This window comes from Manacus vitellinus, unplaced genomic scaffold (genome assembly GCF_001715985.3).
Source record: "Manacus vitellinus isolate BGI_N305 unplaced genomic scaffold, ASM171598v3 scaffold_28_pilon, whole genome shotgun sequence".
In the NCBI taxonomy this organism is placed as follows: domain Eukaryota; kingdom Metazoa; phylum Chordata; class Aves; order Passeriformes; family Pipridae; genus Manacus; species Manacus vitellinus.
This window is the reverse complement of record NW_021940122.1, coordinates 6761196-6788398: the sequence shown is the minus strand read 5'-3', so window position 1 is coordinate 6788398 and position 27203 is coordinate 6761196. Positions and strand designations below refer to the sequence as shown.

General features: G+C 45.4%; 1 protein-coding gene across 1 annotated transcript in view; it reads left to right on the top strand.

The window, feature by feature from the left end:
• The first annotated feature begins 2031 nt into the window (after nucleotides 1-2031).
• ARHGAP31 (Rho GTPase activating protein 31) overlaps nucleotides 2032-27203 on the top strand; it is a 59994-nt gene continuing 34822 nt past the window's right edge. The window contains exon 1 of the mRNA XM_008922518.3: nucleotides 2032-2782. Coding sequence (XP_008920766.3) covers nucleotides 2683-2782 — 100 coding nt within the window. The 5' untranslated portion in view covers nucleotides 2032-2682. The remainder of the gene's footprint in view (nucleotides 2783-27203) is intronic.

Genomic DNA, 27203 nt, shown 5'->3' with positions numbered 1-27203 from the left:
AAGCCATCCTCTTTTGAAGACATCCTGCTTGGATAAACTTACAAGGGAGGACTGGAGAAACCATATCTAGGATGAGGCAGTGCAATGGAGGTGGGACAGGAGCGCAGTACAGTGGATCACCAGGCAGAAGGCCCACGTGAATGCTGTGGACACAGACCCTGTTAGTGATGTGATCTCCATCTTAAGTAGAGCAACAGAGTAGACCAGCACAAGGAGATTAAACATCCTGTCTGGTTTGCAGAGGAAGGGGTCTGCAGAACTTCAAAGAAGATGGTGTGGTTCCTTGCTGTGGTGAACCTCTTTTCCCACTGCTGGTCCAGTGTTAGGACTCAGCTGTGTGGGAGAGGGCTGGCATGTGCAGGAGGACATGCCTGCTCCAGGAGAGGGCAAGGAGAGGGCTTTATCTTCTTACAGAAGGCAGCCAGCCACTCGAGCAGCGAGAGGATGGCCTGGCAAGATATCCAGGTCTGAGCGTCCTGTTGTCTGTCCAACCCGTCTGAAGTCTGCCCTTGGCAGACAGGCAGGATGCGCTGTGGCACGCGATGGCTTTGGCAGCACGCCGGTACAGGGAGGGATCCCGTGCGCTGACTCAACATCAAGGTGCTGTGAGAATCCCAGAATAAATTCAAGGAAGTTTTAAGTGTTTCATGAGAACTAAGGATTCCTGAGAACAACCATTGGTCTGGTGGTGAGAGCTCAGTTTCCTCCTTAGCCTGGGAGTAGAAGAAGAAGAAGACAGGGAGATGACAGGCCAGACATCTCTATGACACCTTCTGCAAACCATTTTCCTCTCAACCCCTCAGTCAGCAAGCTGTAAAATGGGGATAATTATGATAAATGACTCTGAAAATAAAGGGGTGCGGTGGTGAGTTTGTAGAGGTGTATGGGAGGAGATGGAGTTTGTCTGCTGTGCGAGGGTGCAGAGTCCAGGGTTGTGGAGGGAGGTGGGTTAAGGGAGTCCTTTGCCCTGTTCCTGGAGAGTTTTGAACCAAATTACTCTCCTTCGAACCAAATTACTCTCCTTGTCTTTGGTCTGATTTTTGGTGACAATCTGCAATTTCCTGTTTTTCATTTGTTTGTTTATTTTTCCACCCAGACCCACACAGCTACATTTGGCACAGTGCAAGAGGGATCAATGAAGCCTTAGCAGAGTGAGTTTTGTCTCCCTAGGTATGCTGGTGGGCATACCCTGCCCTGTAAAAAAGTCTGAATTTCCAGGATTAAAAATGTGGAGTAAGTGCAAGTGACTGTTCTTATGAGCAGAGACAGGCATGTACTGAAAAGTGGACTAGAAAAGTGGTTTGTGAGGGAGAGGGGGGAGATGACATGGACAAGACTCAGGGCCTGAAGGCAGACCTTCTTGCTGCTACTGAGTCATTTCAGCTCCTTATCTAAACCCCTTTGTTGGTGAAGGGGAGCCTTTTTTGGGAGCTGACTCAAAAGTATGTGAACTTAGATGCCCGGACAGCATCTGTTTCTGCTTGCCGGGGAGGAGGGAGCTCAAGGTTTCCCTCCTCCTCCCTCTTCTTAGTTTCCCAACTTTCTGCCCCCTTCTTGCACTTCAGTAGCTCCAGCCTGCACCTTTGTAGGGGAAGGCAAATCCTGAAGTCACAGAGTCGTGTTTGAGGGGAGGAAGCCGCCTTGTGACTAAGAACAAGATGAGCAGAGGCAGAGATTTACTGGACAGGCTCCTGGTCTCTTTCCTCCTCTCCGGACCCTCCTCGGGCCTTCGCAGAGCTGAGCGTTGGTAGAGCAGGAAGCGTCTGACCGCTCCGCAGGCTGCGTCCCGGCTCGCAGTGATTTCCTCTCAGGCAGTCCGTTATCTGCCGACTGTCAGGACGATTTTTCCCTCTTCCTCCTGCTATCCTCATCCCTGTCCCCCAACTCCTTTCCCTGCTTTCCCTCAGCCTCTCACGCACGCACACGCACACATACACACACACATTTTACTGCCAAAAATCGTCCTCCGCCCCCCTCCTCAGCTAACTTCCTTTCAGCATTTTTTTGAGCTGGATAATCCTAGGATTTGTAAAACGGGGGAAAGGAGAGAGAGAGAGTGAGCGGGAGTCAGGACAGGAAGCTGGTTTCTCATTCCTCTAACTGTCCAAAGGCAGGAGGAGGGGAAGGGGGGGGAGCCAAAGAGGAGCCTTGTGCAGACTCTTCCCCAGTGCCTTTTCATTAGTCGGTTTGAACTTCCAGTCTCCTCCGAAAGCCAAGAGGAGGACGACCAGACTGGGACGCTTTCTGCTGGAAGTGGCGACAGCGCAACTGACGAAACCCAGAAGGTGGCCGTGGAGGGTCCCGGGACTGCGCTGAGGGCAAGACATCCCCCCTCCATCTCCTGCCCCCAACTTGCCAGCTCTGATGCGGGCACCCATCCACCACCCACTTCCCTCTGATGAGAACCCTTCCGGGCTCAGGCTATGATCGCTGCTGCTGCTGCTGGCTGTGGAGCTTCTTCTCTCCCTGACCTTCCTCTGCCACAGGAGCAGCCCAACATCTGGTGGGGATTAATGTTTACTTCTCTGGCTGGACGCTGTACAGGACCCCCGATGTTGCTCCCCGGGAGCGGGACACGGGCGGTGGTCTGAGGAGAAGAGCAAGATTTTTGTCACTCAGCGTGAGGTTGGGGGGAGGGGGGCAAGGCAGGAGGGGAGGCGAACCTCTTTTGGGACTAACCTCATGAAGAACAAGGGAGCCAAACAGAAACTCAAGAGGAAGGGAGCTGCGAGCGCATTCGGCTGTGACCTGACGGAGTATCTCGAGAGCTCTGGGCAGGATGGTAAATGCTTCTTTATTCTCACTATGGTTGCAGAGAAGCAGAGCGCATGTCCCCCTTTTTTAACTGGTAGGACTGCAAACCAGACCTTTCCCAAGGCTAAGGGTTAGACAACCTGGAGCTGGTTTATCTCTGGAAAGTGGAGTCACTGTCCAATTACTCACAATGAATGAACGACCGCAAGATTGCTTTGGTGACGCGTCTGCATGACCCTTGCATGAGTAGTACTGTGTGTGGGGAAAGGACTGGGCTAGGGCTCTTGAGCTGTCTAAGTGTGTACAGAGGCAGCCAGACATATGTTGTGATGCCCTCTCCCATCTGCCTGGCTGTGGAAAGGAGAAGCAGGCTTTTAGAGAGTCAGGTTTGAAAATCTGAGCTGTGCTTTGTGTTGTCTCCTCCGTGACTTCAAAATCCTGCCGAAGTCCATGGGACTAGAATTTTGTAGGATTGTAGGGGGTTCCCATGTTGTCCTTTCACTGCTGGATGAAGACAGGACAGAGATTGGGGTATGGGGTGGAGTAGGGGGCAGCTGAGCTAACATGTTCACTACTCTACCTGTTATCTTTCCTCCTCCTCCTGACCTCAATGCCTCCAGGTATCTGATAAGGACACAGTAGCTCAGACAAAAGGTAACCCCAATAAAATCAGAGGGTCCTGAGTTTGAAATGGTTAGTCGTTGATGAGGGAAGGAACAGAACGATTTTTAAAGTGGATTGGATGATGAGAGAAGCCGTTGTGAGTTTGGAAGGCAGAAAGACCTGCAGTTTAGCAAGAGGAAAAAATAAATATGTGCCTGTTACCATCCCTGATGTTAGCATTATGATCCAGGTTTAGCATTATGTTCCAGTTTGAGTTACTTAACTTTTACCAATGTCAGGTTACTCTGAGCAAAAAAAAAAAAAAAAAGACTTCTATGGGGAATGTCAGCTTTGTACAGGCAGGGCTGTACAATCAGGTCTTTCATTTGCTGATGAACATGGCTGATGAAGTGCAATGTGGAACCACACTGGCAGAGGGATGGACTACATAACAGTAGTCCTTTCCATTGCACAGTGAAGAGGGCAGTAAATGTAACACTAAGATAAAATGTTATATTGTGCATTTACTTGTAAATGAGGGAAAATCAGTCATTCTATTTCACTGTGGATTGTCCATAACAGGTATCTTCTAACTTATATGGCCCTTAATGATTATTGAATTGAGATAGGAAAAAATAACACATCTAATGAACTGCTGTCCCTTTGCCAATTTGAGGTGCAGATAGGTGAATTCCATCCAGTGCTAACATGAACTGCCGTGGTGGAGGAACTATTCACAGCTGTTTACAGAATCACTGGAAAACAACTCAGGGAAAGCAGGCACAGGCAGTATATTCACTTGAAGCAGCAAGGGGAATTTTAAAGGGAGAAACATAGTTACTGCAGTAGAAATTAGGCTAGAAGACCAAAATCTATGTTTGCTGGGGAGGAGGGATCTCAACGATTCACTCCTCCTTCCTCTCCTTAGTTTCCCAAGTTTTTACCCCCTTCTTGCATTTCAGTGGCTCTCATAGTTTTTTTTTTTTTAATAGTTGTTTTGAGCACAAGAAAGAAGGACTTTGTCTCAAGTCTCATTTGTGGGATGGTTCACAGTTCCAACCTACTTATGTCTCTGTGCTGAGGAGCAGTGCGGGAGAATATGAAGTTCCTTTCCCTTTATGCAGTACTGCAATATATTAAATAGCACATCCCATCACCCAGTGTGGGATCCAGAAATGAAGGACTCACTTGTTATCGGTTTACTGGGAAAGGTGTAAGTTAGACTGCTACTATTCATCAGGACAGTGAGAGAAGAAATGAAAGTATTAGAGATATTAATTTCGTTGCTAGTAGGGCTCTCAAGATCAATTAGAATGTGACCAAGTATGCCAAAATGATGTCTTGGGAAAAAATGAAGGTTCAGATGTCATAAGGACATCACAAACATGTAACCTGTAACTATACAAAATTAGAGGAGCATTTAGGGTATGAGATATGGTTGATTTGGGGACAGCTGAATTTTCCTGCTAAGAATTATTTCCAGTGACAAGTAAGTGCTCCTGCAAACAGGGGACTTTGGCAGAGACATAAAGCAGTAGTTTTCTGTCTGCTTTACATAGTACTATGTGTTTAACTGGTGGGATGCAGGCTCAAGTTGTTCCCTGCTGGGAAGCAATGAAGTTATAAGACTGTTCATGGTATCTGGAAGTGATGAGGAGCAGAAGGGCGCTTTGGCTGCTGTCCAGAAAACATTTGTTGTGGAGTTTTCTGAAAGCAGGTTTTAAAATGCACCCAGAAGGGTTAACTGGAAAAGAAGATGCTGTAGGACAGGCAGGACACGAGTCACGTTAGTTGTGGTTTCGTGCTCGAGTATGCTTTACGGCATCCGGCAGTGCTGTTTGGTGTGACTTGTCCTGCACAGGCAAAGGGATGCATAGACCTGCTTTGCTGGTGCTGGCAAAGGGAGCACAGGGGATGGCCAAAGCTAGTGTAGACAATTCAGTCTGACTTTTTTCCCTCTGGATGAGCACATGGCCTTTACAGTTAGGGGGTGCTGCACTACTTGCGTGTTGTTTTGTGCAGGAGAGGCACAACTTAAGTCTCTACATGCTTGTGGTTGTTGAAGAGCAGCTTGTGCTTTCTGCAAGGACCTTAGTCCCTGTGTTGTTGCCAAATTCCAGTGGAGCGAATTATGTTCTACTTAAGGTATCAGCATTTCCTCTCCTCTCATTTAACTGTTTAATAACTTGCTATGGTCCACTTCAGAGACGGCTGAAGATCCTGCTGTCTCCCCTACCAGACACATGTACCTAAGCCTCTATTAGAAAGAACTTTATGATAATATAATAAAAGCTGCGGCAGAACTACAAAGTATTTAGAAGCAGCCAAATGGAAAGACTTTAGCAGGTACAGTGGGGTAGCTCAGGAGACACAAAGCCTTTAGCTCGAAGTCGATTCTTCAGATCTGACACAGGTCAGTGGTGATGGACAGATGTTGCTGTCTGGTGGCTGGTTAGAATCTCAGATGTGTTAAATTTGCTGTGTTTCAAGCCAGTTCCTGTCACTACCGCATTTGACCCTACTTGGCCTTTTCCTGCTGGCGGTCTCTACACAGACACTGGTCGTGCTCCTTATGGGGACAGCCTGCTATCAGTGCTCACAAGCATTTGAAATCATGACTAAGGCCACAAACCCTACGACATTAAATAAAAATCAGTGCTGGGTTCTTTGTCTGCTTTCTGTTTTCTGAAACTTCAGTGTGCATCTGAGTTATTTTTTCAAATCTTTCTCCTTGTAAGAGGGCTAGAAACTTGGGGAAAAATCAACTTTATTTCCTCTCCACTACAATTATCAAACAAGGACTTGAATAGCAGTGTGTTTGAGGCCAAGGACATAAAGATATGATGGCTGGCAATACCAATGAGTAAAAGTTGTCTGATTTCACATAGTCCCTCTCGTGTTGCTGTCAGCACTGAATCCACACACAAAGTCAAGTGATTTTTTGGAATATCAGAGCTTTACTAGAAAGCAGTGTCTACGCCCAGGCTTTGGACATGGACAGGCACCAATGCAGGAGGAAGTTAATGCCCTCTTCTAAAACATTTTCCTGTGTCAAACTTTATTGAATTGTACAGGTGCAATGGGGCTGACAGATATAAGCCTCAAAGGATTAACATTAGAATCATGTTTTGGCCTCTTGATAACCAGTTTGGTTTCCAGAGGAGAAAAATGCATTGTGCCTCTACTGAAGTCAATGGGAGCTGCACGTCACACCTTCAGTTTCTGTAATAACAATAGTATCATTTTCTAGTGATGGATGGGCTAGCAGAGAAGACAAGACACATAGTTGTGCACCATCTTTAGCTGGAGCAGGACAGTCTGAACTGCTTAAGAAAACAGTCACAGAGAGCAGTCTTGCTTCCGGTTATATCAGAGAAGTGTTGTAAGAGGAGGCTGTTGTAAGAGTCAAAGCTGTTAAAGTGAGAAGGGACTAAGTCAAAATGGAGTTTAATATTCCCAGTGCTTCTAACTGTGAGACATTCAGACTGGAATTTCAGATACACAAGCAGGTACAACTTCCCTTTTTAGAATGGAAATATACACAGCATCTACAAAAATTGGATTGTGCTGGTAAAAGATAATCCAGTCTTTCGCATAGGAACTTCTTCAAATCTGCACCTACTTTTGCTTCATTTGCTTAGAGCCAGGTAGAAAAAGGCTAAATTGTTTCCTTCATTTTTTAGTATGGTGGTGTCCCAATGCTGTGCTAGCAGATCCTGCCAGGACTGCAGAAAGCCTCAGATTCGATGCCTTGTTTAGATGTGCAGATCAGCTCTATATGTCTGAGATTCCCCTATTTGCTGGAGAGTTAGTTCTGCTGTTGCTGTACCCCTCTGTGGTTTCTTCCACATCTGTTTCCTGCCTGATGTTGTCTGGTTGGGATGCAATGAGCTCAGCTTTTCCTCTCAACCCCCTCCCACACTCCCCACAGCTCCCTCAATGACTCTCATCCTGAGCCTGTAGCACCCAAAGCACTTTCTAGCCCTTTGTCTAATGCTGCTTATCGGCTTTGTTTGGTTTTTTGCTTCAGAAAAAGGGACGCTTCATTTGAGAAGCTTTGAAGCTACCAAATCCCTTGTGCTCCCCACTTGAGGGTCCTTCTTGCCACGGCAGAGAGCAAGGCCAGGCAGCAGCACTCCCTGAGGCTGGGGAGGCAAAGGGAGCTGTTGTCTGCAAGCGTAAGGAAACCCTTGCAAGTCCCTGGATTGTAGTATGGGAAAGGAGATAGCAATATGGCTAGTCCATATGATACTCTTCTATGCTGTGCAATGACTGCTTCTGCCTTGTCACAACTGCATTTGAATCAAAGAATAAGGAAAGTTTTGATTTAGTGGTAGTGATCTCAGAAACATGGTAGCACTGGCTTCACAAGTAGGATCTTAAATGTTGTTGAGAGCTGCAGTAGGTACTTTTCTGTAGGATAGGCAGGTAGTTCTGAGGGAAAATTGTAACAATAATTTCAGCAATAATGCACTTTGTACGAAGGAAAGATGGTATTGGATACTCTTTGGCTGTGTTGGTGTAGCTCCTTAAGCACACTACCTTCTGCCTGGTTTTGACATTTTGTATTTCATAGTGAAGCTGCCTTGTCCATACTTGAATGGATGAAAAGACCTGTCACTCAGGAAAAAAGTAGTTTGCTTTGAGAACAGAGTCCCTTTGGAGCCAATCATTAAACCTGCAACCCAGATGTGAAGCAGCTTTTCTGGGTCGTGTGGCTTTCCTTCCTCACACTTGCATGTGCAGCTGCATGTGTTTGTGGGAGAAGAGCATGCAGATACGAGCAGGAGGGTGCTTGCAAGTCCATAGCACAAGTAAGTGTGTACCACACAAAGGTGCATTTCTATTCACTTAGTACATTCTTTTAAGCTGCCTTTCTTGTGGTGATATTTCAAAGTGAATGCATGCCCATACTTTTGGATAGGTGCTTTTGGTTAGTGATGCATGCAGAAAATCCTGGGAAAACTGCTGGAGGACCATTAATGGCAAAGTGGAGGAAAAAGATGGGTATTTTTTTTTTTTAAAGTCCCCTTGGAAAAATGAAAATACCATACGCTCGTTTAATCTGCTGCAAAGAATGAAGGGCTGCATTCATCCTGCTCTCAAAATTAGAAACTGTGGCACTGGGGATTTCTGTCTCAAAAACTGATCAAGCTGAAAAGAAACCTTTTTCTGTAGCCAAATTGCTTTCAACCTAGATCTCTTCCCTGACCTACCTTACTCTGTGGCTATGCAAACACTTGTCTCCATTCAAGGAAGGAAGTGGCAAGGGCTGGGATGAGAACAGGACAAGAATGGCCTCTTGGGCTGGCTTGGAAATGCATTAGTCCTTTTTTATTGTGTGCTGTGCTGCTGTGGTCTGTTCTACATTTTCACAGTGCTGATATGCTGAGAAGCCCCATGACCTGCTCTCTGTGGGGTCTATTCCTGGCTATAATCATGCAGGCTGTGTGGATATTTAAGGATGCATCCCTCATCTTTGTGATAGGAGTAAAAGGGACAGCTCTGAAGTTTGGGGGCAAAAGAAGTGGGATTGTACTATTGTACAGTATAGGAGAGCTGTGGCAGAGGGGCACTGAGAGGTGAGTACATGTGGTGAGTACATGTATTGGCAGTGAAGAAGCTGGGCTGGGCTTGGAGGGAAGACAGCTCCTTGCTCTTTCAGAGACTGCCAAGGCATGTCCATCAGACAGGAGAGTAAGAAACTCTGCTGCCAAAATGGACAGTGTGGGGGAAATTATTAATAATGTAAATCTTGCTTTTTCTCTACCTGCTCCCACAAGCAGAGCGTCACATTTTGAGTCCCAGATACCAGCCTCTATGGCAACAAGTGAGAGCAAAAAGACACTGGGAACAACAGGAGCAGAAGCCATCTGTTTGCCTCTGTTGCTTTGCTGTTCCTCCTTGTTTTGGATGATGTTTTTGTCACTTGCTCAATCTGTTTCTGGTTCCTGGGAGCTGGATTTTTTGTCTCTGTAGCACAGTGTTACTGCCATTTAACATTCATGTTGCTAGCTCACCTCCTTGTTCTGTATTGACTTTGCATTGCTAGCACTGTGTGATTAGCAGAGAGCTCTTCCATGTTGCCTCCTGCTTTACGTTTCCCTTTCTGAGAACCACAGGAGGCAGACGTGTCGTTTGCATGCACTGAGCCCCACTTTGATCCTGCCTTCTCCCCCACCCCCTGTGAACAGCATGAATCACACGTCTTGCCTGCACATATGAGATTAGAAAATATATTTTGATTTAGCAAATGTTTTCTCTTTGTTGGTAACAGCTGATTTCATCTGAACATGGAAACCAAGGAGTGAACCAAACTTCACTGCTTGTGGTATCACAGCTCTCAAAGGTGGATGAAATGCTGGAACTGCACAGGGTGGATGTACAACACAGGCTGATTTAGATGTGATGAAAAGGTCTGGGAGATCCCCATTGGCGTGGGTGCTTGGATCCAAACTTTTGGTTTTGGAGCGCTCATGACACAAAAAAAAAATACTCGAAAGCTCACATCTGTAACTTGGGCTTTGCATATATGATGCAGTGCTACAGCAGCAACATTTGCTGTCAGTCAGGGTTGTGCCAAAAATTTATGTTCCAGTGTTTCTCCTTTAACGGTAATGAGGGAAATGAAAACAGCCTGTCAGTAATGGCGTACCCAGCCCTGTTCTGAAGGGCCTGGGTTGGGGTGGCTGGCAGATGGACTGCCCACATCATGGCTTGGACTGGGTCTCTCATCTGGAGAGTGATTAAAGGATGGAGAGCTACCAGCATCTGCCTCCAGTCCTGAACCACCAACAAGGCACCAGACACACTTAAAACTTTGACATGGAAACCTGCAGATACCTTATTAAAATGCAAAGGCTGCTAAATGGCTGCAGTGCTGGTTGTTTTAAGGGCAAGCAGTGTTGCTAGCTGCCTACTAGTGGCTCCTCTCCATACATTCCCAGAGCCTCAAGCCCCGGCTGTCTTTTGTTCGTATGCCAGAGCCTTCAGCTTCTCTGCTGATAACTTCAGTTAATGTGTTTTGCATTGTCAACAAAAAAAAAAAGAAAAAGAATCTGCAGCATGTTTACAATGGCCACAGACAGACAACAGTGTAACATAAATTGAATTTAATGTTAAATGAAATAACGTTGTGCAACCGTGCTGACTGTATTATTAACTTTCATACTTAATTCAATAATGTAGACCTCTGTTTTCTATATTTATCTGAAACCACATCACTCTGTCTAATCTTCTGCACCAGTGTGATTGCAGATATGAAAGTACTTACCATGGGCTTAAAATGTAGCTTATTGTCAGATGTTGTGGCCTGTGCATATAATGAAGTTAAAAGACACCAATGCTAAAGTTCACCCTCACTCAAGTGCCAGATCAATGCTATCCTTGTGTGTGAGGGTGAGGAGTTCAGCCCCTAACGCTACAAGTCTTTTGGCACATAAGAAGACAGGAAAGTCCCAATCCTCTTCTGTTTCATCCTTCTGCCTTGAACATGATATTGCAGCTGGATTAGATTCCCCATTTTCACCCCAGTGGAGGCCCTTTTGATTTTAACAATGCACTAAAAGGGGTAGAACAAAACTCATGCTTTTTGCATTTGCCTTCAGTTCCTCTACCTCAGCTGCTGTGTTTTCATTTGGGAGCAGCAGCCTGGCCTAGACTCAGCCTTCCTCCATTCTGCTGTCAGCAGCTGATAATGTGTGCGACAGAGCGAGTTCCAAGCGATGTTGGGTTGGCTGGGTGGCTGCCTTGACTTAGGTTAGTTAATGTCCATATAGGAAGAGTTACCTTAACAGCAGCAAAAAATGTTACAGAATCACATGACTACTGAGGTGAGCAGGGACTTCTTGAGTCTATGTACACCAAAACCTCTGCTCAAGTAGAGTCATCTTGAGCCAGTTGCCCAGGACTGTGTCCAGCTGCGTTTTGAATATCTCTACAGAGGAAGACTCCACAACCTCTGTGATTACTGTCACAGTAAAAAAGTATTGTGTTCAGATGGAGTCTCATGGTTTTTAATTTGTGTGTTTTGTACTGTCAGTAGGCACCACTGAGAAGAGATTGGCTTCCTTTTCTTCATTCCCTCCCATCAGGTATTCATTCACATTGACAGATCCTTCCTGATCCATCTCATACCCAGGCTGAACAATTCCAGCCTCTCCTCATATGAGAGATGCTCCAGTCCCTTAGTCATCTCTGTGGCCCTCATCTGAGCTTGCTTCAGTAAGTCCTTGTACTATGGGGCCCAGAGCTGGACACAGGACTCCAGGTGTGGGCTCAGTGGTGCAGAGGGGAAGGATCTTCCCCCCTCAACCCCCTCCTCCTAATTCTTCTGATGTTCTTAAGTAATTGATACAGTTATCAGAATTTGCCTTCCTATCCCAGCTTAGGCTGTAAAATTCAGTCAATAACTAATGTGCAATTGGGACAGTGTAAAGGATCCTTTCTGCCCTGGTTAATGCTTGAAATGAATTGTCTTTTCATAAAGAGCCCCTGTTCTTTAATGGTTTCTGCAGTTTTGCTGTGGGCCAGCTTAAATGAATTAATGTATGCTTTATATAATACATTGATATGCTGCATCCTGAAAGCTTAGTAGAGCCTTGGCTTAATAGAAAGTCTACAAATAATGCTTTGAAACAGCACACTTTTCTCAAGTGGTGATTGTAACAACTCCATTCTCCCTCCCCAAAAAGCCACTGTGCACTGAACCAGGACATTGTGGCCAGGCTTCTTTCTTTTGTGGTGGCTGTGTTACAAGCCCTTCTCCAGCACAGGGATTGAGCAAGGGGAGGGGAAACGTGCATCGCTCTGCAGGATTCTCAGCTGTGGCTGCTGCTCTTAGAAATATGCCCTGAGCAGCTGAGTTGGTTTCATAGCCATTTATCTCTAGCTCTTCTTACTGCCCTCTTCTACACTCAAGGCTCAGCTAACTAAATGCCTTTGGAAATGCTATTATCTCCTGTGCTCTCTGGGGCCAGGAGCAGCGTGAAGATTTATCATCTGGAACAGGAGGCTTTGTTTAGTTCTATAAAGCACAGAACAGTTAAAGAAAGAACAAAAAATAAATGCCAACCCAAATGTAAAGGTCTCTTTAAATCTCATGTTCTCTCTCTTCTCTCTCCAATCTGGGAACGTACATGTATTTGGTTTTATAATGTCATTAAATACTGGCACACGAGGAAATGGTTAGCGGAGATATACCTCCATCTCTGAAATAGTGATGGAACATCCAAATGGCCAGAAGACGTTCCTGATGTAACTAAGTTGTTTAACTTATTTTCTAAAGAGCATTAGACAGGAGACCAGGTCAGATTCTCCAGTACAAACTTCATTTAAAGGATACCACTGCTGGTTTTAACTAAATACAGCAGCATTGGTACCGCCTTTTTATCTGAAAGGTGTTGAACGTGCTCACAAATTTTCTCTACATGTGGGATCCAGGGCTGAGAATCTAGGCTAGATCTGTGCCTGAGCTCACCATCTATAGTCACTGGCTCATAGAAAAATGCTGATTTAGCAGACACAGAACACTGGGAGAGAAGGGGGTGTGGGTGTGGGTGTGTGTATGTGTCTGTGTGTGTATCTGGTTGGGAATATTTAAGATGGGATATTTTTCATACTATTGTTATTCTGCATTTTACCATCTCAGCAGCAAATGTGACTGTCAGTACTATTGCAGACAGTAATCTTGGCAGCACAACAGGGCCATCCAGCACGTGGAAAACCCTTTGCTCCATGTGCAACTAGTGCTTGTTTTTCTATTCATCTCTCATTATGGTGCCACTGCTAGTGGTGGCAGTCACACTTCAGGAGGTTCAGAGGTGTGATCAGGCAGGGTAAGACTCCTTCTGGAGCCCTTGCATCTGTGCTGCAATTTGTGTGAAATAAATAAGCTGTCGGTGGGACTGAATTGTTTTGTTTCCTTGTACAAAATCAGAGAGGGAAACAGCTTCAGTACTTTGCCCTTTCTCTTTTTATCTTCTCAGTGTGCTCCACTTGGTACTGCATTTTCCTTACCCTTGCCCTGGTCAGGTAGTTTCAGATACACAAGAGGCTAAATGAGAACAAACTCTTTTGTGAGATTTATTGCATCTTCTGCTTCTAATCAAGCCAGAAAAATAGAGCAACGGACTTCCCTCTATAATCCTGTTCTCTCCATTCCAGTCCCAACTGGAAACCAGAAGTACAACAAGGAGGAATGCAGGGAAAAAAAAAAGAAGTTAAAACAAATGTCCTGGAATCTCTAAAAAGAGCGTGGAGGCCTGAGGCGATGGCTCAGGGTTACAGTGGGGCTGTGGAGGATTCCCCCTTCTCTCAAGTTTTTTCAGTTCCCCCTATTTAGTTGAAGATTTTTTTTTATCCCCTCCTGTCCCCCTCCATTTCAATAACTTTATTGCCAGGATGGCAGTATGCACATCTTGCCAAAGTCAATACATCAAGCGTCTGTGCCTAAGGCAGGCTTAGGAGGAGAAATGAGAAGAGCTGGTTTTGATCCATTGAGTCCATCATTCTTCCCTCCTGGCTCAATAGTGGGTTACATGCTGCTGCCCAGAGTTTGCTGCGTAAAGCCACAAACGGGGGCTGAGTCAGGAAATTCAATTCTGTATCCCAATAACTTTAGTTTGGGCTCACCCTCCAGGCTTGCCAGAACCTAGATGAGGAATGAGATACTCCTGCAGCCTAGATCAGGTGGGTGCAGGTGACCCAGTGCCTGCTGTCCTCGGGGTGGCAGACAGAGCACAGTGATAGAGGCAGCCCTCCATCGCTGCTCACAAACCTGCTTGAGGCAGGGAAGAACTGATGAGATAAATACAAAGAAGGGCTAGGAGTCCTAATTAGGCCTCATTTCTAGCCTGCTAAAATACGCATCTGTCACTCTGCTGCAATAATGAGATTTGAGAAGATTAACTGGATACTGCTTAGGCTCCTCAGCACGGCAGCTCAGTAAGTGTGCTGCTGTTCAGCTTTAAGCCACACTTGCAGCAATTACACCCTAAGCAGGTTTATGTCTGGTTAGTGCTTGTATGGGAGTGGCCAAAAAAAATCTGCTACAGGAATGGAGTGAGTGATTCAGAAGATGGCAAGCATAGTATCGATTCAGTCAACTTGCTGCTTTGGCATCATTTGGAGAAATGTTGCCATTTGAGCACAGGGTAAAACAAGGACCTCAATGCTTTTAAAAAATCCCTGGCTTATCTTTTTTTTTTTTTTCCTAGAGGATAGGGCTTTTTTATACATGTACATGCTGTGCTGTGTCTTTTCCTTCACAGAAGCAGTTTCTGCTGGAGCTAGGATTTGTTTTTACATCCAGTGTCCTAAACTGTCACGTAGCACTGCTCTGCCTGGCTCAACAGCTGCCACCTCCCAGCCTAGAGTTGGGTGGAGTGAGTCTTGTTTTTGCCGTTTGTGAAATATTTCAGGATGTAAGGCACTCATTAAATTATTGATGTTAGCTCTTGGGCATTAAAGGCAGACGTGAACTGCGGCTCTGCATCCTAAGTGCTTTGGAGGCTTATCCCTGCCCTAATAATGGTTCCCTACAAGGGTTTTTTCATGCATATCTTACTATAGATTTGAACTCATTGCAGGGTGGTGGCAGGATTTAACAGATGGACAAAGGGTGACAGCAAGCCTTTTATTTCCAACATTATATACCTATGAAACCAACCTAACTGAGCATTGGTAGAAAAAGGGGAGAGACACATGCATGTTTTCTTTAGGAGAATGAGAAAAAACAGAAAAATCCATTCCTGCCTCTTGACAGAAAATGTTTGCAGGATATGAAAAGATTTTGTATAGTTTTGATTAGGAAATAGTGCAGGTGCACTTGACATCAGTCTTGTGCTCAAGGAAAGATATTTTATCTTGTAAAGTGCCTCGTTTCTATCCTTTCCCCACTCCTGCCTCCTTGAAAAGAGGCTGACAGCAGTAAGGCTACTTGCTTTACCTCATGGTGATGCCAGTGTGGAGATTGGGACATTCAATGCACTCCTGTCTCTGCAGCGTTTTCAGCACTTTGGTTGGACTGTGGTGGGGAAAAGCAGGACCTTGGCTGATGTGGGACAAGGAAGAGAAGGCAGCAAGCACAGCACTGTGTGCTGCTGAGATCTCTGGGCGGCTTTGTGGGCTGTTGTGGCAGGAAAATCCTCTCCCATGTTTGACGCGGGTTCCTGTATTTGTGTTTGAATGGGATGCGTTCAAGAGGCTTCTCCGTTCACCGCCCCATCCCCACCCATTCTCCCCTCTCTGGTTCGGGGTGTTGTGGTGGCACCAAATTCTCCTGTTTATATGTGAGAGAAGAAGGGGTGAGGGCCATCTCTGACCCTCTCCTTCCCCAGGCAGTTTGCATGTTAATTAGCTCGTCCCTACGAGACAAGCCCGCAGCCCAACAGAGCAGCGATTCAGTGTCTGAACAATGTCCAATTATCCCAGCCCGGGGAGCAAGAGGCCACTCCCTGACACGTGGGCTCCGTGTCCCTGGCCAGATGGCTCCTCGAACTCACTTGGCCAGGCCAGTAATGCTGCCTGGGGAATTTGACACGTGTCAGCAGTTTTGGCTGAGTGCTTTTGCGAGCTACCAGCAGCACAGTTGTCTGAAATATTGGGAAGAGCTCCACGTGTGCCCTGAACAGTGTTGTCCTCTCCACACCCTGTGCTGAGGCAGTACTGGTGGCTACAAGGGAACAGGGATGTTCATGTGTGAAATGAGGTTTTGCACCCTCAACTTGGCTTCCTGTGTCCCGCATACAAGTTGGTGACCTGATGGATATGTAAGCAGCTTAAAAGCACACATTTTGCTTTTCTCTTTGGATTCCAGTGCTTGTACACAAATGAAGGCCAAGTTTCTCAAATTGGAGTTTGAATTGCATAAAGGAGGTGGCAGGAGTCACATAGATGGCATGCCACAGGCTATGGCAAGCTCTGCTGCTGACACTGCCTGACTCAGTGAGAGACCTTAGGGCACTCCTTCATTTTCCACATCCTACCCCCCTCAGTGATTAAATGATGCTGGTATCGTCTTCTTTTTCGTTCAAAGTTCTCAGTACTATTGTTGCTTATTATTATTATTAAATGTGAAGAGTCATAGATGTTTTCATCACCCAGTACTGAAAAGTGGGTTCTTGCAGCTATGGAGTGCCACACTGGGTGCCAGTGAGAGGAGAAAAGCATAGTACTTGCCCAGCTTGCCTGTCTCAGGCAGGCCTCATACCACAAACCTCAGAGGGAGGTGTGAGTATCACTAGAGTGGTATTAACTACTCAGAGTGGAAGGTTGCTACTGCTTCCTTCTGAGCTGGTAAAGCCTCTGTTCCAATATGCGACATTTTAGATTTTAAGAGAACATGACAGCCATTTACCACCTAACCTCTGGGGCTAGGAAATGGAAAAAAACAATGCAGCATGTATCTGAAATAGCAGAAGAGATTACCCTAAATAGAAATTTGGCCAAGATGCTGTCCTTAGTTCTGCTAATCTTGCAAAAAAAAAAAAAAAAAAAAAAGAAACCAAGCAGAAAAAAAAGTGCTACAAAGAATTTCTGCAGTCTTCATTTTATAGTCTCTGATTTAGAAGGAAGCATATGCAATAACACAGCTTTCTCTTTGCACACCACAGGACATGGTTTATTACTGGCTTGTGGATAGGACTGCCCCTTACAAGTCACCAGCAGCAACTCCAGTTGATTCTGGTTTTGGGACCAGGCCCAACCTTAATTTATGGATAGAATCTAATGATAACGCATTCAAAGAAACAGCTGGGTGGGAAAAAGTGTGTCAGAGAAATGGAAAAGGACACCGGAGGGAATGGATGGAGAATAAGGGCAAAGGTGGAGTGGAGAAAAGCATGTAAGAAAATTCCAATATGCTTGAAATGGAAGAGGGGGAGGTTGGAAAAACTAGTCTGAGAGCAAAACTTACTGTATTGGAACAAACAGAGCCTGCCAATGAATGGTAGGAGAGAGAGGGCTGTAAGTGGGAACAAAATTCAAAATCCTGGCAGCTTTAGTAGTAGGGGTAGAGCAGATGAAGAGATACTTTTCTGGGTATAGTCAGCTGGAGGATAGGCAGGAGTAAAGGAAGATGCTCACAGTGCCAACAACTCTTGTTATCCAAAACTCCTCTTCCAGATTCTTACCTAAAACTGAGACAAGGTAAGAGGTAAAATAATACTTTCTGACTCCTTTCAGCCCTTGAAGCAAGCTTGGCTTTGTGAAGTGCATGGAGAGGCCATTGAGTTACTACATTGTGAGCAATTCATTTTTTTCATAACCTAACTACATTTTTTCATTACCTAACTAAATTTTTTCATTCCCCTTTCGGTGCCTAACTGATGTTATAATGAGCTTCAGTCTCAGATCAGTTCCAAAGTCTATGGATGTGAGCAAGAGCAGCTTTGTCTCATTTGGTTAAGTTTTCAATATTTATGTTTGAATGTGCTCAGCCACATCACCTGCTGAAGGATGTAGTGTCTCATCTTCCTTTGCTTTGGAAGCCTATGTTATGAATCAAAACTTCTCTGATTTTACAGTCTCCGGCAAGTTCCTGCTTTTAGATCATTCAGTTAATCCCCCTTTGAGATAGACCTGTGCAAGGGAATGAACTTAGCCTTGCACTTTTTCCCCTCTGAAACACATTAGCTATGTACTAAAATCATGATACAGGTCATGGACTGAAGTGTGTGGCTCCACTGTGTTGATTGTAGAGAACTGCAAAGGCAAAGAGATGATTGACTTGTATAGCAGTACTGTAGCTATCAAAATGTAAGGAAGTTTGATTAAGTATGATCTCAACGCCCTTTTCCTGCAACACCCCTTCTTGTGTTTGCAATGTGTTTGTTAGTGTCTCAAAGCCCTTAGTACAGCAAGATCCAGGAGTAAGAAAGACAAAAGAAACACAGTTCAGAAACACAACTCGTAGGCATATGCCTTTGAAGGAATGTAATACTTTAAAGGATTTTTTCTTTTGTTACTTCCTCTTTCCTTGCTTCCTCCAATCTTTGTTATTCCCAGCAACGACTGTATTTACTTATTTGCTTCTTCCCAAACCACTGGACAGACAGGGGCTTCATCAGGGAGTGGTTTAGCCGGAGTGGGCAAAACAATGGGGCTTTAATCAGGGTGCCTCCAGCAGCCACTACTGGCCAGAGGTTTCTCTGAATTCCCAACATGGAACAGTTGTCTCTTTCATGGAGTGCCTGTGGGATGAGCACAGGATTGCTACACCCAAAGCATTTTTATGCAGCAACAGCTCTCTGAAAGGAAACGCTACTGAGGACATTGCCTGCAACGCCCCAGGCTACTGGGGTGACCAGTATGAGAGAGTATTTCTTCCAGGCCTGGGCTGTGTTTGCCTTCCACATGCAATCTGTGAATAGCTCAAGTCTGGAAAGTGTTTAGGAAAGCATTTAGCTTTTCTCTTGAAGGGGAAAAAAAAAGGAGGAAAAAAAGAGAAGATGTCAGGGATAATGAAATAGTTTCCAGTGACTTGATGCAGTGTGGCCAAACTATTTGTAATTATTTCCTTTAAATTTCTTTTATATAGAAAGAATTAAATATGAAATCATGAATCAGGAAGCAGTCATCCTGCCAGCCAGTGACATGTACAGAGAGATCAGAGCAAAGTGAGAAAGACACAGAACAGCATGAGACTTGCAAAAACCTTTTTTAGCTCTCTCTTTTTCTTCCCTTTTTTGTTTAGTGTACACATCCATGTAGAACTAACATTTTGTACCCAAAAGAAGGTGTGGGAATCTCCTGCTGTTCCTTGTCTCACCAATGGCAGCCCTGACCCTTCCTGTCTCAATGTGCCTCATCTGTCTGTGTTTCCTGATAGATTTTGCAGTCCCCAGATGTTTGGATACCTGATTCATCTCAGAGGGGCCTGTAAAACATTAGGTATTTTTAAATGCCTAGCCTTATAATTGCTTTGTTTAACTTTGCAACATTCTGAACTCATATAAGGCAATAATAAAAATCACTGCTGTTTTCCTTCAAAGTTTTTTGCTGTTGCTGCTTCTAAATTTGTGTGCGCACAATTGGTTATGCCTTTGTGTTAGCAAGGTTATAACATTCCTGTTTCCTGAATTCATATTCTTCCAATGCTTTTTTTTCAAACCCTCTGTAAAGATTCCAATGAGGAGTGCTCAGGCAGTTGTGTAAAAGAAGACTGAGGTTACACAAGTGCTACCAAATCGATGTTAAGAAATTTTCCCAACAAAACCTGAAATCAGAAGAAACAGACCTTACTTATGTTGTCTATGAAGGTCTACAGGCCTACAAAGCTGACTTGATTTGCACTTGAGTTTTGCGTATCTCAAAAGCCCACTTGAATTACACTCTGGAGCTCTTGCACTGGCCTCTGCTGTCTCTTGTCCAAAGTGGGAGTTGAAGGTGCCTGTCTGGAGCCCAGTTCATTTTGAACTGATTTCTCTCAGACTGCTCTGATCAGGGCTGAATATGAAGTACATATGCCTGAGTTCAATTTCCCTGAAATACAGGGTGTTCAGCTGCAGGATTTTTATCTGAATCTGCCTCTAGCTTGGCTCCAAGGGAAAGGAGAAAAAATACTACAGGCCAGGAAACTACAGATGCAAAAAATTATAGGCTTTAAAATGTCATTAACTGAGCGCATAATAGATATTCTTCACATTTTATGATTAGCTGTTGTGTTCTTTTGGCCAATGCTGTCTTCCTGATGCAATTTATAAAGGAGTCTCAGGTCATGGTCAGACAAGCCAAACCCAAATGTGGATTCCCTGGGAACATCACTATCTTTCGCTACTTTTCCTTTGTTTCTCTAAGCTTGCCTATGTACACCTGACTGTGACTCCCAGCCTCTTTGCCATCTCCCCTTACAGCCCCAGTCCAACAAGACACCATCCACCCAAATAGTGCAAAAACGAGGCGTTTATGCACCAAGCTACGCAGCTGAATCATGCCATCATGCCCAGCATTTCAGATCAAGGGACAGGCATTATGTATAGGATTCATACAACTGACTTCAATCTCTGCCCAGAGCTGTCCTAGAAACTGGGATGGCCTGAATGCTGCATGTGAAACCAGTCTCTAAGTTTACAAGGGACCATCTGTGCCCAGGCGACCAGGGCATTGGTCTGTAGACCTTGACAGCTGTGTCTGCACTTCATGCATTTTTATTGATGTGTCTCCCTGCAGACCCTGCTCAGATAGGCCAGAGGCAGAGTTGGCCTCATTGAGTGTCTCCTGCCCAGCTATGTTTTGCCATATGAAGCTATGCAGTAGAGGATAATGTGCAGAGCAGTGTGGCAAAGCTGGATGGGGCAGGGCTGTACAAGCCAAGGGATCTAGTTAGGAACATATTTCTTGGCTGTACGTTGTACCACAAGTCTTCCGTAGCATGTGGCTCTCGTCACCCCATGCGTCCTTTCAAGTGCTCTCACAGTGGGACATGAGAAGTATAAGACGTTTGCATGCTGCCAGAGAAAGAGTGTCTTCATTTTGTTGCTGGGGCTCTGAAGGGGTTTTCTAGCACCTTGCAGCACTCTGACGCCTTGCCTCCATTTCAGCACACTGCCTTTTACCATTGAGCTCCTCCGGAACCACAGCATGTGTGGCATCGGGCCAGCTTCTGAGCTCAGTGATACTAGTATAAATCTGGGACGCTGCAGCCAACTGGTATGAAAGTACTTCAACTCTGCATATACAGAAAGTATTCCCAGCCATAAAGGGGCTTAAGATTTAGGTTAGTGAAACGGCAGATCAAAAGCATCTTCTATGTGATGTGAGTACTTGCAAATCTCCCCTGTGACAAAGTGCTTCCACAACATCCACACTTTCCCTGTTACCACCAGAGTGAGCCATGAATTAGTCCCAGGGAAGCCCAAGGAATTCACCAGAACACAACTGGTGTCAAGAGGAAAAAAATAACCAAATTTTAGGTGGATTTGTCAACAGTAGGTAGCACTGTTGTTATTTTCTGCAGTTGACACTGCAGATGCTGGTACCATCAATTCCAACGGAAGTAGGTTGTGTTGGCCTAAAACTCTTCTCAGACTGCTGAGAAATTATTGGTGAGGCTGGATATGGATCAGAGGAGCACTCAAGTTGAAAGCTTCGATGACAGTGTCTGGATGGGAGGTTCTGGAGACCTGGAGACAAGGCATTGTCTGTTTTGAGAGCTCTTGACCAAGGAATGACCTTCCTTAAATGAAACCAAGCTGCAGGCAAATATGATCTTTTGTGAGACTTGCTGCAAAATTCCTCTTTGGCCAGGGCCCTTTTTCTTGCTGCAGTTGAAGAAAATTGGGAAAGATCATTGTGACAGGAAAAGACCTACTGAACCTGAGAGATGCAGAGCAGAGAGCAAGAAGTACCTCTGCTCATTCCTAAATAGGATCACATCCCTACCATAATGGCTCCCAGGGAAGTGCAGAAGAGCAGTGCTGCTCAGGCTCTTCAGGCTGAAGCAAAACATGTAATTTCAGAACAGCTGAGAGGCCATGACTTAAATTTTGCAGCATATTGGTAGGCAAAGCAGAGAGAGAGAGAGCAGGATAAATGTCCTGGAAGCCCTGAAGATCCCCCTTGATACAAACATTTGGGGTGGGCTGAGGAGTAACGTTAAGGCAATCCTTACTGGGCAGTGCAGGCTAAAGTGTTTCCTGTGATGGGGTGGAGAAATATGGCCTGTTTTTGGTAGTTGACTCAGCTGATTTTCCCATTCCTCCCATGAACTGCCCTGGGATGCTGTGACAGTAAGCAGACATGTTTTGCAGGTAGTTCCCAGAGCTCAGGTAGAGTCTGCTGGGCCCTACACGGACTCTCCTGCAACCTTACAGGGAGCAACGTGGGTCAGGATGGCCAGCAGTGCTGTCTGCCCCTACCCATAGGGCATCCAGTGCTCACCAAGAAACAACCAGTAGCCAGGAAGGTCTCAGGTCATCACAGAGTGGTCCAGGGGCATCTGAGGAGGTAACAGGAGGTGTCTGGTGCAGGACATGCCTGTCCATCCCATCCCTACCCTGCCACGCACACACACACATGCAGGCACACACACTTGGATGTGAGAGAAACCATTTCCACATGGAAGTCAGCAGAGAGCTAGAAGAGACATGAGGTTTGTGCGCTCTGACAGCCCTGCAGTCTGTTGGCTCAGGAGGCAGCAGTAATGCACATATTTGGAGACTTACTCCAGACAAAGCAGGGAATGTCTGAAGGGGTGGATATCCATCCCAATATCCAAGGAGAGCCCCGAGTTCCCAGCATGGTTTCCTGTCCTCCTGGCAGCATCAGCAGCTGCTAGTTTGGAACAAACAGTCTGCATGTCCCCGTGTGAGCCAGGGTAGCTGGAGGCGGGTTTGTTTTCTGTTGATTTCATGGCAGTGTTGCTGCTTCAGGCCACTGCCTTGGTGTGAGGAACAACAACATCCTAGAGGAGACACCCAGTGAATTGCTGACTGCTCCACGGCTACCCAATCCGCATGCCCAGCGTGGGAAGCGGTCAGACCACCCTGACGGCATCAACAAAGCCATCATGTTTGCTGACATTTCAAGGGAACAGAGAAGGGAACAAAAGCTGGGAACAAAAGCTAGGAACAAAAGTCTTTGATGCAGTTTAGAGCTGCAGTTGGAAGATATGGGCCTGAATCATAAATGCCAGATCCAAGTACCTTTTTGCTGAGGAGGGATTTCAAACCTCTATCCAGGTCCCAGTGGTGGGGTTTGTGTGATTTCCATGGAAAGAAAATTCTGCTGAAAACTGAGTGCCCTGTGAAATTAAAATGAAAGGTAAAGAAAGGAAACCAATGGGTGTTAAGGAGATGGAGGAAGTCAGTAGACAAGGAATGTAAGAAGTTTTGTATAACTTATCTGTGATCAGACAGGACATCTTTTTCAGGGAATTTGGACCAGTCCTGCCACCCCCTACCAACCTCCCTTCCCTGAAATGATCAGAAGTATTGCACTTTCTCCCCAGATGACCTCTCAGTAGCTTCTTGCTATTATTGTGGTATTTAGTTATGAGACAACCATTCAAGAGGAAAGAAAAAGAAAAGAATTACAGAAGTGACACCAAGCCACAAAATGTGAGTCCAGTTCCAAACGTTCCCAGGCACGGGGCTACTGAAGTCTGGTCTTTTGGCAAACTAACTTTAAGGACACACAGCCCAAAAGGTTGCTCCGCAATCTGATCAGTGGCCTCTGACTCAAATCTCCTGAGGTTTTAGCCTGTGTGTCCAGGTTTTGGCTAGAAGTTTGTGTAGAGAGGCTTTTTATGGCTTGGTAGAAGCTTGGGGGAAATTGAGTCTCTCCCAGAAAAACACATTTATGCAAGATTTTCAACTCAGCTCCCTGGGTCAGTGATTCTGACAAATCAGTTGCAATCTCTGCACGCTTTACCAACTTCTGAATTTTTGAAGGTAAGTTTCTATTTACCTGGAGTTCAGATACAAGAAAACTAGCCATTTTGATTAGTTACAGACTGGAAATCAAAGCCATGGGCTCTAACCTTAGGTCTTCCACTATCTCAGTGCATGACCTCAGGCTGCCAAATGATTTCTGTTTCTCATTGTTTGTACCTATGGGATGAGAATGATACTTATCCTCTCTTAATTCATGACTCCTTGCCAAGGGCTTAGATTTTTGCTGACAGAAGCAAAGCACATTCTGTGAAACTGTGCTGGGGTTTCATCCTCACAATGGGGGACGTGAGATACAAGCAGGATTTCAAATGAGGGTCAAAAGCAAATCATAGGGCACTAGCATCCTTTTTCTCTCATTCATTGACAAGAAATACAGGCAATATTCTGGGCTTCAGCTTGCAAGGAAGATGACAAGAAATACAGATAATATTCTGGGCTTCAGCTTGCAAGGAAGAATGCTGCTGTCCTCAGAAGTGTACAGAGAGCAGCAAACACTAGCCAGTCATTGATGGTATCACTCAATATCCATTAGAGCTGGTTCCTGTTTTGCACTGTACTCCACTTCCCCTACCACAAGACTTGCTTTCACCCAGAATTGGAATAAAAAAGTAGAAACTCCCCTGAAACAAAAATTCTCCAGAAGGTTATATTACACTGAAAATAATGATATGAGAGTGAACACATTTTGCCTTCTAGAAACAATAGATTTGAGTGTTTCTTTGGTTGAAAAATTGAACAGAATCCCTGTATCCTGGTGAAACAGTTTGATTCTGTGAAATGTGAAACTTTCCCACTGGAAAATTATTCTGTTGGATAATTTTCAAGTAGCCCTTCTTCCCGCATGCTGTAGTATCCAATTTAAACTCCAGCTGCTGGTTGTGGTTGTCCCTTGCTACAGTGAGTGCTGGCACTATATGCTTTCCTTTATAATTAACTCAGCAAGCTCTTCCAAGGGATCTTGCTGTGGCTTAAAAGGCATCACCTGATAACAGCATGGGAAAGCTGGCAAGATTGTTTTGTCTTTGTCTCTGGCCTGAGCAGAACTATTCCCTTCAGAGTAATCTTCTGACTGAATTTAAATATCCAGGCAGTATGCCTCCCACCTCCTCCCTTAAGAAGGCAATTCTACATGATACTATGCCTCAGTCTTGGGAGGTTTTTCATACCTTTCTACCTAAATATCCCCTCATAATTTCATTCACTCACTCGTAGTTACAACCCCTTGATCGCCTAGAACAAGCCATTTCCCTCGGTGGTATTCATACCCTGTGCAGACCACTATTGTGTGCCTTCATTTCTTTCCTGGTCATTCAGGCCATCTGTGCCTATTTACCACCACCACATGTTCTTCCTTGCTAGTTAGTCTCTGTAGATCATTAGAGTTTCTGCTCCTTTTCTCTTCCTCCTCCCCATATGCAGCATAGTATCCTGTTTTTCTTGTAACTGTAGCCATGCTGCAGGACTGAAAGACTCAAGGATTTTTCCGTTAATAATCCCCACGCCCTTTTCCTGGTCAGTACACTGCTTAACAGGGACTGAGGTAATTCATTCACAAATAACAAGCCGTTCTAAAAGAAAGGGAGAGGGCAATGGGAAAATTTGGGCTCAGTGGAGCCTATTTCTCTTGCACAATCCTTCATCAAAGTGCGGCTTTGCTCCCAGAGCAGCTTTGAAAATGGGGTCCCATCCTGCAAAGTACTCACAAGTTTTAGCTGGCACTGCCAGCTGCTCAGCACCTTCCAGAACTGCTGGCACTGTGTAGGCTGGAGCTCCCTAAAAAGCGCAGGGAGGTCTCCTCTCCTAGTCCTCCATCCCACTGCCATGCGAGAACAGTGGCACAGCTCCAGCTCAGTTTGGCTGTGCTTGTCACACCTTCCATGTCCGGGAATGCTTGCTTCAATGTCAGCAATGTAAACTTCTGCAGCCCTGGCCAACTCTGCTGTGAGAATGTAGGTGGGCTTTTCTCCTTTGCTTCTTATACCCACACCAGCCATTAAGACTTACAGTTGCACCTTGAAGAGGAATTTCTTCTTGGGAGGAAAAATAAGTCCCAGTTCACTCTCTTGCATCTCTGCTGTCTCTGCCAGACTTGGGGCCACATCTGCTGCTGGCTACAGTTGCATACAGCTGGAATAATTTTGTCAGCCTCTGTGGCAATTTACTGCCAGAAATTGGAAGTGTAACCCTTTGCTTAGTTCCTACAGTGACACAGGGAGGTAACCAGGCCACAGATAGGAAAAGAAGGAAAAAATCATATTATAACAGTAAATTTTATTGAAATATACCTGAAATTCAACCCAGAGGACCATTAGGAGCAGTGGTTGGCAGGTCTGCTAAGGGACAGGCCCTGTTCTGTTATTGTTAGGGATCTCTTAGTAAACCCCCTTCCCACCCCACCTTTTTTTGGCCATAGTGGTAACAAATGTGGCATAGAAAATGCTGGGGGTCTCTGTTTCCTCAGTCATGGGAAACCTCTGCTTGCAGGGGAAGATGTCCTAAGGCAACCTGACTCCTTGCCCTATGCAGGAGGCCATGGGACCCTCGTGGCTGAAACACTGTAAAGAGCAGGCAGCACTGCTGTGCTTCTCATCCTCTGCCCTGTTTTGTGTCCCCAACAAGATGATGGAGCCTATAGTCACACGTTCCATGACTGTTTCTTACACTGTGCAGCAAACTGTCAACCTCTGTTTTCCTCTAACAGGAAAAGTGCAAACCTTAAATGCCGTGGACTGGGGGAAATGGTGAATATGTGAAATGGTATCTGGTTAGGTTTTCCCTTCTCTGCTGTGGCAGTGGCTAACACAATGGCAGTCTGTAGGGCTCAAGTGATTCAGCTTGGTGTGAGCTGTGTTCTGCAATCGTCGCCCAGTTTCTCTGCTGTTGATGAAACAGTGCTGGCAGTGGTAGTGATTCCTCCATCTGAGAGAATAAAAACGAAGGCAATAGTCTGGTGTAAAGGTCTTGGCATTTCCCACAGCTTATGACAGCGCTGCTGGAACGAGGGGCTGTGGCTGTAGCTTTTCTTTTGTGAGCTTACATTCCTTAGCAGTGGGAAATTGGCAGCTGTAATTAGTCTCTGATGTTCTCTGCTAATAAGTGATTTTCTAGTACTAGCAAATACCAGCATCCCTGAGACACAGCTGGATTGTTTTGACCTCTTATCTCTTCTCTCTCCTCCTCATTGCGAGGGGTCCCAGATGTTCTCCAAGACTGCTAGGAAAAAAACAAATCCACCCTGGCTTCTCCCTATTACATCCCTTTCTCCACTACCATTTTTTTTTTTTTTATTGCTCGGCCACTGTGTAGGAAAATGGCTCCTGTTAATCCTCATGGAAAAGGACACAGATGCCATCAGGAAGCCCATTTGCTTTAGGAGGAAGAGGGCCCTGACATCAACAGGAAGCACTGTGCAGCAGAGCTGCTTCTGCCTCCAAGAGAGGGGGGCCTTGAAAA